Source organism: Saimiri boliviensis, chromosome 2 (assembly GCF_048565385.1).
Source record: "Saimiri boliviensis isolate mSaiBol1 chromosome 2, mSaiBol1.pri, whole genome shotgun sequence".
Taxonomy (NCBI): domain Eukaryota; kingdom Metazoa; phylum Chordata; class Mammalia; order Primates; family Cebidae; genus Saimiri; species Saimiri boliviensis.
In genome coordinates this window covers 204,537,243-204,552,007 of record NC_133450.1, presented here as the reverse complement: position 1 = coordinate 204,552,007, position 14,765 = coordinate 204,537,243, and the positions used below count along the sequence as shown (strand labels likewise).

Genomic DNA, 14,765 nt, shown 5'->3' with positions numbered 1-14,765 from the left:
CAGGCGGCTTCCGGTGTGTCACCGAACGCCTTCCCGGTCCCAGCAGCCGGATGATCTGTTTTTGGTGGGACCTGGGAGACTCAGGCGGGGTGTGCGGAGCGCCGGATCTTTCACAGTGTCCGGCACACGCAGGCTTTTCGACATCGTCACCTGACCTGCTGCAAAAGGTAACTTACCTGGCTCGCTCGCACCCCGTTATCGCATCCCGTACGGTCCAGAAGATTGCGGGTAGGCCTTTAAAGCCAGTCGCCAGCCCCGGACGCCTTTCTCTCACCAGCCCTATGCTGCCTTTCCAAACGGAAGATGAGCTTAGCAATGCTAGGCTCTGCCTGTGTACCAGGGACCCTGAAAGTTCAGGGCCATCTTAGTTAAGTTTTTCTAAGCCTCCACGCTATTGACAGTTTAGACTAGATAATTCCTTGCCTTGGAGGGGCTGCTCTTTACGTTGCAAGATGTTTAGCAGCATCCCTGGCCTCTACGCACTAGATGCCCGTAGTGCCACCACCCCAAGTCATGACAGTCAAAAATCTCTCCACACGGGTCTGTGCGTCCACCCTTGGCTTATGCGTTCCCGGGACAACCTGCTGGGCTGTGTCTGTTTCTCCCCTCAGCCTACCCCCAGGCAGCCGAGAGCCTGGGAAGCTGAGCTCACTCTGCTTAGTGCAGTTCCACGCTCCCCGTGGCCTCCCAAGTCCTGAGGGAGGATGCTGCCTGTTGCTTACGCTGAGAGGGGCTTGCCCCACCGGTGGCCTCGCTGCGGAGCCCTCTGTGTCTGATTCTGATGGGGTGTATTTCTTTCTTTCTTTCTTTCTTTTTTTTAAAAACTACATTTCATTTTTGGATCTCTTCGAAGACTCTCCATTATGTGATTGAATATTAATTTCATTATGAAGACAAAAAAAAAAAAAAAGACTTTCTAGGTATTGCCAACTGTCTGCCGGGGGTAGAGTTGCCAGAAAAAAAATACAGGATGCTCAGTTAAATTTGTTATTTTTGATTTTGTTTTCTTTTGCGAGACAGTCTCGCTTTGTTGCCTACTCTGGAGTGCAGTGGCGCGATCATGGCTCACTGCAGCCTCTACTTTCCGGGCTCAAATGATTCTCCCACGTCAGCCTCCCAAGTAGCTGGGACCACAGGCACCCACCACCACACACGGCTAATTTTTATTTTTTTTAATAGAGACGAGGGTCTCCTTTTGTTGCCCAGGCTGGTCTCAAAATCCTGAGATCAAGTCATCCTTCCAAAGTGCTACGCTTACAGGCATGAGCCCCCGTGCCTGGCCTAAATTTGAATTTCAAGTAATAATTTTTTAGTATAAGTACGTCCCAAATATTGCATGAGACTATATAGCAACATGAAAAACTTTGCCTCAAAAAATCTGTTTTTATCATTCACTTGGTAAATATTTATTGAATCTCTACTGTAAGCCAGGCACTGTTACTTAGGCACTGGGGACACAGTGCTGAGCAAAGTAAACAAGTTGCTCAACTTCAGAGGGCATATATTCTGATGGAGGATGACAGTAACAAATAAGTAAACTTTCAGATATAATCAACTCTTTTAGTAAAGTGAAATAGAATACTGCTATATACCATTATATACTTATGCATATACATTATGACTTTGTATCTCTCTTTGCATATGTATAATATATATCTCTTATTACATATATAATATAATGCATCTCTCTCACATAATATATGTCTCTCTGATTACATATATATATATATGTGTCTGTTTTTCACCTCAGCCCACCAAATATTCCATGGGACTTTATAGCAACATAAACAGTTCTACATGTAATGAGAGAGATACATATTATATATATGTAATGAGATACCATAATTATATATGTAATAAGAGATAACATAATTTTTGTATCATTATATATATGCTTATTTACATTTGTAGCTCTCTGATTATAAATATGCTTATATATACAATGAGAGAGAGAAAATTAATGGAAACACATGGGAATCTCCTAATCTGAAATTATTAGGGTTGGGGTCAATTATGAGCATCAGTTCCAGTAGGAGGTGACAGCTAAACTGACTTTGGAGGACGAACAGAGAATGGCTTGAAGGATGTGAGTTAGAGAAGAGTGTGGGGGGATAAGGGAGTGTGAAATAAGTACCAAGAAGAAAAACGAGCCATGGGCAAGAAAAAATAAATAAAGCTTTTCAAAAATGGGAGACAGCCTGTGTGACTAGGAGAAGAGGTGAGGAGTGCAGGAGATGAAACCGGAGAAAGCCAAGTTGCGAAGGGTCATTTTATGCCATGAGGAAGAAGTTGTTCCTTAAGAGCAATGGAAAGCCAATATGGGGTCTTTGAGCAAAAAGTGACACCTTTGGATTCAGGTTTCAGAACTCTGCCTGGGAAAATGAGTTGGGATGTATCAGTAAGACTATCAGGAGACAGTTATAAGAGTCCAAGTGTAATCCTAGCACTTTGGGAGGCCAAGCCGGGTGGATCACCTGAGGTCAGGAGTACAAGACTAGCCTGGCCAACATGGCGAAACCCTGTCTCTACTAAAAATACAAAAATTAGCCAGACATGGTGGCAGACGCCTGTAGTCCCAGCTACTTAGGAGGCTGAGGCAGGGAACATAGCTTGAACCCGGGAAGCGGAGTTGCAGTGAGCCAAGATCGCTCCACTGCATTCCAGCCTGGGCGACAAAAGTGAGACTTCCCCACCACCCCGGCCTGGGATTACAGGCATGAGCCATTGGCCTGGCCTCATTATTAATTTTATAAAAATTATTTATTGTGAATTAATATAACATCACATTTACCATTTTAACTATTTTAAGGCACTCAAATCAGTATCATTAAGTACATTCACAATGTTGTACAACCATCACCACTGTCTAGTTCCAGAAATTTGCCTCACTCCAAATGGAAATCCTGTATCTACTAAGCATGCAGTTACTACATCTTTTGCTCTGTACTCCTTGAAGTTCTCTTTTCTCCCTTTGAGTAGCTAACCATGACCAGCACCGTAAAGGAGCATGCCCAACCTAAAGGAAGATAAGGCAGACTACTGGGATCCAGGAAGAATCACAAAAGGCCTAGTCCAGGCCAAGATCAGATGTCAGACTAATCATGGAAGGATACATCCTTGGTAGAATTATCCTACTCAGGAAGGTGAACAGTGAGCTTGAAAGTGCTGACGGAACCAGGTCTCACTTCCTCTGTCTCACCATGGGAAACATTGTGAACCAGAATCTGGAATAAAATATTGACATAGTCATATGGACAGGAAATTGGAAAATTTGGATGAAATGCAAAAGTCCCTAAAAAATATAAAATATCAAAATTAGTGCTTGTATTAATATTAAGGAAACTTAAAAGTCATTCAGGATTGTCTCTCCTGAAAAAAACAAGTTGCTACAGAAAATAGGAGACTTTCAGAGTCTACCCATTCGTTTTATTATTGGTTATTGTCATGTTGATTCCAAAATCAGATAAGTGCAATACAAGAAAATAATAACAGCTGATTGAATCCAACAACGTCTTTAAAAAGTCCTACATCAGGCCGGGTGTGGTGGCTCAAGCCTGTAATCCCAGCACTTTGGGAGGCCGAGGCGGGTGGATCACGAGGTCAAGAGATCAAGACCATCCTGGTCAACAAGGAGAAACCCCGTCTCTACTAAAAATACAAAAAGTTAGCTGGGCATGGTGGCGTATGCCTGTAATCCCAGCTACACAGGAGGCTGAGACAGGAGAATTGCCTGAACCCAGGAGGCGGAGGTTGCGGTGAGCCGAGATGGCGCCATTGCACTCCAGCCTGGGTAACAAGAATGAAACTCCGTCTCAAAAAAAAAAAAAAAAGTCCTACATCTTGATCCAATAAGAATCTTTGCAGGAATGTAAAGATGTTTTACAATCAGAAAATATATCAATGGATTAACAATTAATACATTAAAATTAAAAACTACACGTTCCCATAAGTGATACAGAAAAAAATGTTTTATAAAGTTTAACAACTACAATTTTAAAATTACAAAGTAGGAATACTGGAAATTTTTCTTACTTTGAAAAGTTGATTTATAAAAAATCTACAGCAAAGTTAGACTTGCGGTAAACTATCCTTTAAGATCAGGAAAAAGACAAGCCATTGGAATATCCTTGTTATTGTTTAATATGATACTGGAGTTTTTTGTCTGCATTATGAAGAAAAGAAAAAAGTATGAGGATTATAAAGGTAGAGATAAAACTGCTGATATTTACAAATAATATGAGCATCTAGAAAAAGCAACAGAATCAATAGTCAAGCTGTTAGAGTTTAGCAAGATTAACATACAACTCAGAAAAATTAATGGCATTTCTCTTTATTGGCAATAACCAAATATAAAATGAAATACATTTTGTCCACTACTATGTAGTCAGCATCCAGTGTATAGTAGGTGCTTAATAAACATTTGTTGAATGTCTAAGTGAATGTGGCTTATGATGAACTCGCTGTTTTTGGTGCTTCCTGTTCTAATTACTACATGAATCTCCATCTTTGCAATCTGAGGGAAATCAGGGTTTAGTCTGGATAGACCTCTAACTGCACCTGCAGGCTATATCATTTGTAATGTTCTCCCCACAATGTCTTTCCACAGAGCAAAGCTATCTTCTTCCCGGCTTTCTTTCCCAAGTCTGAAAAGAAGAATCAGGGGCTTATCACTCATTAGTTCTTTTCATACTACAACCCAGGCCAGTGCTGAGGTTTGAGGGTTCTTTACTGTCTTTTGTCCAGTTGCTTAGCTGGACATGTCTGATCAATCAGAACAATCTTCTGGGTAGGTTGTTTTGACCAGTACAAATTATTTGAGTAATAAAATCTTAATCCAAAAAATATCCCTATTACCTGAAATCTAGCTTTTGATTCCATTTCTTTAGCCCGAAGGTCAAGACTGAATTATCGCAGATAGCTTTTGAGATGTAGCCTCTACATTCCATACTTTAATTATCTATCTGCACCTTGAATTTCTTTTTTTAAAAAAATTTGGACCAGGTACAGTGGCCCATGCTTGTAATCCCAAAACTTTGGGAAGCCAAGGTGGGAGAATTGCTTGAGCCCAGGAGTTTGAGACCAGCCTAGGCAACATGGCAAAATTCTGTCTCTACAAAAATTAGCTGGGTATAATGGAGTACACCTGTAGGCCTAGCCACTCAAGAGGCTGAGGTGGGAGGATCACTTGAGTCTGGGAGGTGGAGACTGCAATAAGCCATGATTGCACCATCGCCACTCCACCTTGGGTAACAGAGTGAGACCCTCTCTCAAAAAAAAAAAAAAAAATTGTTTTTGTAGAGACAGGATCTTGCTATATTGCCCAGCTGGTCTCAAACTCCTGGCCTCAAACAGTCCCTCCTCAGCATCCCAAAGTTCTGGGATTATAGTTGTTGAAGCACCACACCGAAAAAGCACAGAAAACAGTAGTATCTTCACAGATAACTTTTAGCTAAGTTACTTTAATGAATCATTGGACTTGTGGGTTAGCAACAAGTTATGATTAGCAACTTGATCACAACCACATGTATATATATTTTTGAGATAGAGTTTTGCTTTTATTGCCCAGCCTGGAGTGTAAGGACACAATCTCGGCTCACTACAACCTCTGCCTCTCAGGTTCAAGTGATTCTCCTGCCTCGGCCACCCAAGTAGCTGGGATTACAGGCATGTGCCACCACACCTGGCTAATTTTGTATTTTTAGTAGAGACAATGGTTTCTCCATGTTGGTCAGGCTGGTCTTGAACTCCCAACCTCAGGTGATCTGCCCACCTTGACCTCCCAAAGTGCTGGGATTACAGGTGTGAGCCACTGTGCCCGACCCCATATTTAAGATGCTTGTAATCGGGATTGGTCTGTACAGCATTTCTAAGTTTTGACAAATAGCTTTGGAAACTTACATGGATGACAATTAACATTTTCTAGTGTCAACATGGACTTGTGACTTCTATAAACTTAACTTTCATTGTTTCATTTGATAATAACTTGTCAAGGACCAAGTAATCATATGTATTCCAAAATAGAAGTCTTGGAAAGATCACCTGAGGTTGGGAGTTCAAGACCAGCCTGACCAACATGGTGAAACCCCGTCTTTAAAATAAAAAAAAATAATAATAATAAAAAGATAGAAGTCTTGATGAATAGGCACATTTGCAAATTGTAGTGAATTCATGAACATCACAGCAAGTCTCAAAATTAAAATCCTTCTGATATGATTTGGCTGTGTCCCCAGCCAAATCTCATCATTAATTGTAGTTCCCATAATCTCCACGTGTCATGGAAGGGACCCAGTGGGAGGGACCTGGTGGGAGGTAACTGAATTATGGGGGCGGTTAGCCCCATGCTATTCTCATGGTAGTGAGTGAGTTCTCACAAGATCTGATGATTTTACAAGGGGCTTTTTCCCCTTTGCTCTGCACTTCTTTCTCCAGCTGCCATGTGAAGAAGGGTGTGTTTACTTTCCCTTTAGCCATGATTGTAAGTTTCCTGAGGCCTCCCCAGCCATGTGGAACTGTCAATCAATTAAACATCTTTCCTTTATAAATTACCCAGTCTCAGGTATGTCTTTATAGCAGCGTGAGAACAGACTAATACACCTTCCTTTCGAAGTGGAGAAAGAAATACTTCGATGCACATGTATTTAATGCATATACATTTAAAAAATAATGTTACAGTTTAAAAAGCTAATTCAAAACCAGCACTGCTCTTGAACTTCCTTTTGGTGACATTTACATATCTGTCCTCACTGCAGGGGGACTAGTGTGAGTCATGGTTCATGCTGTTGGAATGCCACCAATTTCATTGCCAGCCCCATCTTTAATTTTGTCAGGCTTGTATGATTATAGTTTCTCTTCTGCTTTCTTGGTGTATTTCTATATTTTTGTTGTTGAGAATTAGTAGCTGGACCAGATGTGGTGGCACATGCTTGTAATCCCAGCACTTTAGGAGGCCAAGGCGGGTGGATCTCTTGAGCCCAGGAGTTCAAGACCAACCTGGGCAACATGACAAAATCCTGCCTCTATAAAAAGTTTAAAAATAAAAATAAATAAATAAATAAAATCTGTTTCTTCCTCACCTCTCCTAAAACCTGTCCACTTGAAGAATGGCGGGGAGTTGGAGGGTGGGTGGATTCTGCCTGTACTCACTCCCTTTTTTTGTTTTCCACATCTACTACTTTTTACTGTTCAGCCCACTGAGTCATTTTTGTGGAGAAACTCATTTTTACAGTGCTCCCATTCCTCTGGATTTTTATTTGGGGCAAGCAGAAAACACACAGCTCACACAAACCACTCATAATGGTTTTAATACTGGACCTGCTAGGTCATCAAGGCTACAAAGCAGCCACTTACTTCCTGGCTATCAGAGAGTCACAGAAAAATGTTGAGCTGAGATTCTGGAGAGGATTCACCCTGGATCTGTATCTCCCCAGCTAGTTCCAATGCACCCATCCAAGACCATACCGGTTCCAAAATTGTCCAACAGAGGATCTTACCCACAACTGCACAGCCTGTTGGAGATGTCTAAAAGCTAAATTCCACAGTTAAAAATGGTTTAAATTTTCCCTAGCTTTCCTCAGAATTCATGAATGAAGCACCTTTTTAAATCCAAGAACCCAAGAAGGGAAAATAAATCTGTGTGATTGGTTGCACAGACAAATGGACTAAGAAAAGCCCCAATGCCCAGTCCCCTGGCATACTTCCTATTAGGATGGAGGTGAAGGAGTTTTTTTTTTTTTTTTTTTTTTTGAGACAGGGTCTGCCTCTCTATTGCCCAGGCTGACATTGCAGAGGTAGGATCATGGCTTCCTGCAGCCTCAACCTCCCAGGCTCAAGCAACCCTCCCACCTCAGCCTCCTGAGTAGCTGGGACTACAGGCTCACACCATCATGTCTAGTTAATGTTTGTATATTTTTGTAAAGCTAGGGTCTCATTATGTTGCCCAGGCTGGTCTCAAACCCCTAGGTTCACATGATCTTCAAAGGGGATTTTATTTTTTTATTTTTTTATTTTTTTTATTTTTTATTTTATTTTATTTTTTTAGACGGGGTTTCACTCTTGTTACCCAGGCTGGAGTGCAATGGCGCGATCTCGGCTCACCGCAACCTCCGCCTCCTGGGTTCAGGCAATTCTCCTGCCTCAGCCTCCTGAGTAGCTCGGATTACAGGCATGTGCCACCATGCCCAGCTAATTTTTTGTATTTTTAGTAGAGACGGGGTTTCACCATGTTGACCAGGATGGTCTCGATCTCTTGACCTTGTGATCCACCCACCTCGGCCTCCCAAAGTGCTGGGATTACAGGCTTGAGCCACCGCGCCCGGCCTAAAGGGGATTTTTGAGTAAGCTAAACATGTTTTACAAAACCTGGCAGTTGGCTCTGTCGGGGAAGAAAAACATTTGCAAACGAAGATCTCCAGTGTATACCTATTCACTTTTTGTCTAAATAATCTGTGAAGTTGGGTAAAGAGTCATTTCAGACATACTCTCTGTGGTACACTTTTATACAGGAAGCTCAAGGAGATATGCATCTGCGAATTAGCATGAACCCACGCAGGTCTGCCTGGCTCAGAGTTCCAGCTTCGCACCACTGTGTCCCACTGAAACAACGAAGCACAAACTGGAAGAAAAACGATGTGAGATGTGAATACTCAACAACATTTTTGATACAGGGAAGGCTTTTCAAATTAAGAAATGAGGAACATTTTTCATAAAGTTGATTACATGAAATTTAAAGGTAAGCATTAAAACTCTTAATATTTGAGAACAAATGACAAATTTGGGAGTAGATATACTAAATTTGGCATAGAATTCGTGTATTTTATTTATTTATTTATTCATTTATTTATTTATTTTGAGATGGAGTCTGGCTCCCATCACACAGTCTGGAGTGCAGTGGCGTGATCTCAGCTCACTGCAACCTCCACCTCCCAGGTTTAAGCGATTCCCCTTCCTCAGCCTCCTGAATAGCTGAAAATACAGGTGTGTGCCACACGCCCTGCTAATTTTGAATTTTTAGTAGAGACAGGGTTTCGTCATGCTGGCCAAGCTGGTCTTGAACTCCTGATCTCAAGTGATACCCTCACCTTGGCCTTCCAAAATGCTAGTATTACAGGCATGAAGGAATTAGTATATTTTATATAAGTATTTATATATATTATTTTAAAAGTTAAAAGGTACAATTAAAATCATTTTAAGCCAGTCATAGTGACTCATACCTGTAATCCCAGCATTTTGGGAGGCTGAGGCAGGCTAATCACTTGAGGTCAGGAGTTCCAGACCAGCCTAGCCAATATGGTGAAAGCACGTCTCTACTAAAAATACAAAAATTAGCAGGCTGGGCGCGGTGGCTCAAGCCTGTAATCCCAGCACTTTGGGAGGCCGAGGCGGGTGGATCACGAGGTCGAGAGATCGAGACCATCCTGGTCAACATGGTGAAACCCCGTCTCTACTAAAAATACAAAAAACTAGCTGGGCGTGGTGGCGCATGCCTGTAATCCCAGCTACTCAGGAGGCTGAGGCAGGAGAATTGCCTGAACCCAGGAGGCGGAGGTTGCGGTGAGCCGAGATTGCGCCATTGCACTCCAGCCTGGGTAACAAGAGCGAAACTCCGTCTCAAAAAAAAAAAAAATTAGCTGGGCATGGTGGTGGGCACCTGTAATCCCAGCTAGTCAGTAGGCTGAGGCAGGAGAATCACTTGAACCCGGGAGGCAGAGGTTGCGGTAAGCCAAGATCACACCACTGCACTCCAACCCAGGTAACAAAGCAAGACTGTTTCAAAAAAAAAAGTCATTTTAAATAGTAATGCTCTTGAATGGCCATTCTCAGAAAAGGAAATCAAACCAGTCAGGATAAATGGAAAGACTTAATTTGATGAGTAATTATAGGAATCCCAATATTAACCACAAATTATCATTTGCCTGACAAAATTAGCAATGATTCTAAAGTTGCAATAGCCAATTTTAGCAAGATCAGTAAAAGAAGGCAGCTCACACTTTTCTCAGGACTGCATAAATTAATAATTGAGACAGGGCTGGGTGCAGTGGCTCATGCCTGTAATCCCAGCACTTTGGGAGGCCAAGGTGGGCGGATCACCTGAGTTTGGGAGTTCTAGATCAGCCTGACTAACATGGAGAATCTCTGTCTCTACGAAAAATGCAAAATTAGCCAGGCGTGGTAGTGCATGCCTGTAGTCCCAGCTACTCTGGAGGCTGAGGCAGGAGAATTGTTTGAACCTGGGAGGCAGAGGTTGCAGTGAGCCAAGATCACATCATTCCACTCTAGCCTGGGCAACAAGAGTGAAACTCCATCTCAAAAATAATAATAATAATAGTAACAATAATTGAGACAACTTTTTGTAAAGTAATTTGGTGATTGTAATACCTACACTAGAAGAGCCCAGACATTGTTTCCACTCCCAGAAAGTATTTATACCCTTTGACTCAATACTTTTCTGTCTTTAGGAAAGAATTCAAAATATGGAAAAGGATGTATGCACAAAGATGTTTATTCTGGCACTATATACGTGTTACCAGGCCATACCCATCTAGAGTTGTACATGAGGTCAACATCACGATAATAAAAAGCATTCTTCTAACTGTCCCTATCTGCTCCACGAGGTCTCCAACTGCCAGGAAAGCTCTGTGTTCTATCATTAGCTTGTCTTAGGTACCCAGCATCTGCTCCTATATACTCTGGTATGTTTTCTGTGGCTACATTTACCAAGAAACTTAGTGATGCCATGCATACCCCTATTAGGATCACTGTTGCTACTACAAGTACTGATGCTACCACAAACATGGCCAGCACTCAACAGTGAGATTACTGGTATAAGCATCATCTGTCTTGGTTGCACCGGAGTGACAGCATAGATTACATAGTGGCTAACGAATGTAGTGGTTTATTAAGGTGAATGTTTCTCAGAAACATCAGTGACCAAGAAGGAATTTTCAGCCAAGGGAGATAAAACTTGTCTAGTTTAAATGTATACGTGCTATACCTCTTAAAAACAACTAAAGTGCTTTGCGAATGTTTGCTAAGTAAAATTAATGATGTTCTATGATAGTAACAACAGAAGTAACCTCAAGACTATATCCTCTATCATTAATATGGGAAATTATACTTGTTAAACTATGATTTTCTTACCCAAAATTATCAATTGTATCATAGGAAATTGAATTTGGTCACTAATAATGTGATCATCTTGGCTGGGTGTAGTGGCTCATACTTGTAATCTCAGCATTCTGGGAGGCTGAGATGAGTGAATCACTTGAGCCCAGAAGTTCAAGAGCAGCCTGGGCAACATGGAGAAAACCCATCTCTACAAAACATACAAAAAAATTAGCTGAGTGTGATGGCATGCACCTGTAACCTCAGCTACTCAGAGGCTGAGATAGGAGGATCACTTGAGCCCAGGAGGTTGAGGTTGCAGTGAGCCAAAATCATGCCACTGTACTCCAGCCAGAGTGACGGAGCAAAATTCTATCACACACAAAAAACCATATATAGGCCAGACGCAGTGGCTCATGCCTGTAATCCCAGCACTTTGGGAGGCCGAGATGAGTGGATTATGAGGTTAGGAGATCGAGACCATCCTGGCTAACACAGTAAAACCCCATCTCTACTAAAAATACAAAAAAATCAGCTGGGCATTGTGGTGCGTACCTGTAGTCCCAGCTACTTGAGAGGATGAGGCAGGAGAATTGCTTGAACCCAAGAGGCGGAGGTTGCAGTGAGCCGAGATCACGCCACTGCACTCCAGCCTGGACGACAGAGTGACTCTGCCTCAAAAAAAAAAAAAAAAAAAATATATATATATATATATATATATATATATGTATGTATATGTATATGTATATTTGTATGTATGTATAAGTCGATCATCTCTGACCTTGGCCTCTCAGGTCTTTGTATTGTTTATTTCACCAGTATATAAATCGTATAAGGTCTCTTGCCAGACAGGAAAAGGTCTCTAACGATTACCTAGGCTTTCCTATTTAAAGGCTGTGCAACTAAAACAAAATTGTGTTCACAACTTAATCATTTTGAAGGCAATGCTAAAGTCTTGATTTTCTACAGAGTAGAAAGAGAAAGGTTAAATTAGTCTTCCAAAAACATGTGAATGGAAAATTCCAGAACATACTCTGTTGAATGTACAAAATTACATTTTCAAGGTATTTTGTACTGAAAAAGAAGACATATTGGTAGCAATTCTGTATCTAACTTTCCCATTTGCTTTTCTCTTGGCACAAAGGTGTTGTTTCTATTTTTTTCTTTCCTTTTGCTTTCTAAATGGAAAAACCATCTGATTCAATCCAAACCTACAAATGCCTCTTTCTCCCTGAAACTCTACAGAAAACAAAAATAAAAAATCTGAAGTTTTTTGGAGAAAAGGTGGTGTCTCACTGGATCAATTCATTGTTGGGTGAGGAAGATGGGAAGCTCAACTCATCCTTCCTCAGCAGATTCTACCCTGACAAAACCTTACTCCAAAATTGACATTATTTAAGCACACAAGTGTTATAGTTTCTGGCTCTCAATTCTTACAGTCCCTCCCCAAACACTGCACAATCTGACTCTCATTCTCCTTGACTTTCTGTTCCAGAATATCATCCGACATATGTAACCTGTAGTTCAGGTTCTTCCACCCCTGGGATAGCTCTGCGAAAGTCCTAGTTTTTGTATCCGGCTATTTGCAGCTCAGGCTGCATTGCTCTGTTCAATTCGTCCTAGGTCCTCAGTTTCTTTCTTTTTCTAGGAACTCTTTTTTTTTTCTTTTAAAATTCTAGGTTGGGGGATGCAGGAGTATAAACTATCTTCCACGTATTCTCTTGCTGCAGTGTTTTCTGAAAGCATTTTCCCTTGGGGAAGTGCCTGGTAAATTCAAAATAGTTACTGTTAGTTTTCTGCCAGAAATATCCTTCTTCAAAACTTCTCTTGGCCCACAGCTCTGGTTGTATGACTATGTCTGTCTCTACCACGTTCTTCTACTGTGAGGAAATTCCTGGACGCAAACCACCGTCAGCTTACATTACTTCCATTCCTTGGCATCATTCTACTAGCAGGTTAGATGTCACAGTGGACATTCCTAGCTAGACTGTGCCACGTTCACAGCCCACCCTCAGTGCCCACCTCCCTGTGCCTCTATGTATATCAAAGCTACCCTGCATATAGTCTGCCTGGGTTTCAGCTGTCCCCCTGAGATGAGAGCGACCCATCAAGAAGTGTTAATCTGCAGCTGTGCTTGCAGGGACAAATGATCAAAGAACCAGTTGCCTCCTCATTTTCATTTGGCTATCCTTTTTTTCTTTTGCACTGCCTTGAATATATTTCTTGAATATAGACCAGTTAGAAGAGCTGCCAAGCTTTAACATATTTCATCTTAACATCTGCACATACACCATACAACATTAGCAATTCTGGGGGAAAATCTCCAGTATGAAATTTCTAATGACTTCACTATTGCTAGGGTTTTGCTGGTATACAGAAGAGTTAACATAGCAAGCCTGATTGCAACATTGGCCTTAGGCTGGTGTCTGGGAACTTGGATTCGAGGAGTGTTCCCGCCATTCCCTAACTGACAAGGGTGGCTCATTCTGCCTAGACTGTACAAACAGTGTCATTTATGCTGGACACCTGCTTTCCTTCAGGGGAACTGGAATTTTGGTACATGCTAGGCAGAATGTGTCTATGTGGCCAGACCCTAGTAAAACTTTGGGTGTTGAGACTCTAATGGGTTTCCCTCTAATGGGCAGAAACATTCGATGCTTATTGCTGGGGAAACATATTTTCATTGCTGAAAGGAGAGTACACTGTGTGATTCCTTGTGGAGGGGAGGGCAATAGGAAGCCTGCCCATGAATTTCTCCAGGCTCTACCTGAGTCTTTCTCCCTCCTCATCACATTGCCATTAATAAACCTTAGCCATGAATACAACTATATTCTGGGTCCTGTGAGCCCTTCCAGTGACTCACCAACTGGGGATATCTGTGGGCACCCTCCAGATGAGTAATTAGATTGATGAATCCCAATGTTTCCAATAGAGTCAAAGTTGCCGGTGCCATCTTCCGTCTATGTAACCAAGCTACTCAGTATGTCACAGAGGGTTTAATGAAGCCACTTGTTTAAGTTCTTACTTTTTTCTTTGTTGGTGTCCCCCTTAGCTGGAACTTGGGCATGAGCCCGAGTCTGGGCTGAAGTAAGATACAAGTAACCAACACTGAGCTGAGCACTCACTCTCTCCCTTGACCTTGAACCACTCACTGTCTTTGTGAGTCTTAACTCTCTTCCATACAAAGTATTCTTTGCCTATGAAATTTCTGTGCCTTTCAAATAAATATTTAAAAATTATTATTGTTAGGCTGGGTGCTGTGATTCTTACCTGTAATCCCAGCCCTTTGGGAGGCAGAGGCAGGTGGATGGGTTTGAGCTCTGGTGTTCAAGATCAGCCTGGGAAACATGACAAGACATCATCTCTACTAAAAATACAAAAATTAGCTGGGTTTAGTGGTGCGCACCTGTGGTACCAGCTGCTCAGGAGGCTGAGGCTGGAGAATTGCTTGAATGCATGAAGCAGAGGTTGCGGTGAGCTGAGATTGAACCACTGCACACCAGCCCAGGCAACAGAGCGAGACCCTGTCTCAGAAATTTCATATCTATTATTATTATTTTAGAGACAGAGTCTTAGTCTGTCGCCTGGGCTGGAATATAGTGGTTCAATCATAGCTTCTTGTAGCCTCCAACTCCTGGGTTCAAGCAGTTCTCCTGCTTCATTCA

The 14,765-nt window shown here is 41.9% G+C and overlaps 1 protein-coding gene across 2 annotated transcripts in view; it reads left to right on the top strand.

Moving 5' to 3' along the window:
- PTGR1 (prostaglandin reductase 1) overlaps positions 1 to 14,765 on the top strand; it is a 99,388-nt gene that overhangs the window by 29,115 nt on the left and 55,508 nt on the right. Inside the window, exons 1-2 of one of the 2 annotated variants that reach the window (XM_039474802.2) lie at positions 42 to 167; positions 8,502 to 8,728. In XM_039474802.2, coding sequence (XP_039330736.2) covers positions 8,686 to 8,728 — 43 coding nt within the window. In that variant the 5' untranslated portion in view covers positions 42 to 167; positions 8,502 to 8,685. Of the gene's footprint in view, positions 1 to 41; positions 168 to 8,501; positions 8,729 to 14,765 lie in introns of those variants that run through there. The other variant, XM_074395170.1, reaches the window with a different exon arrangement.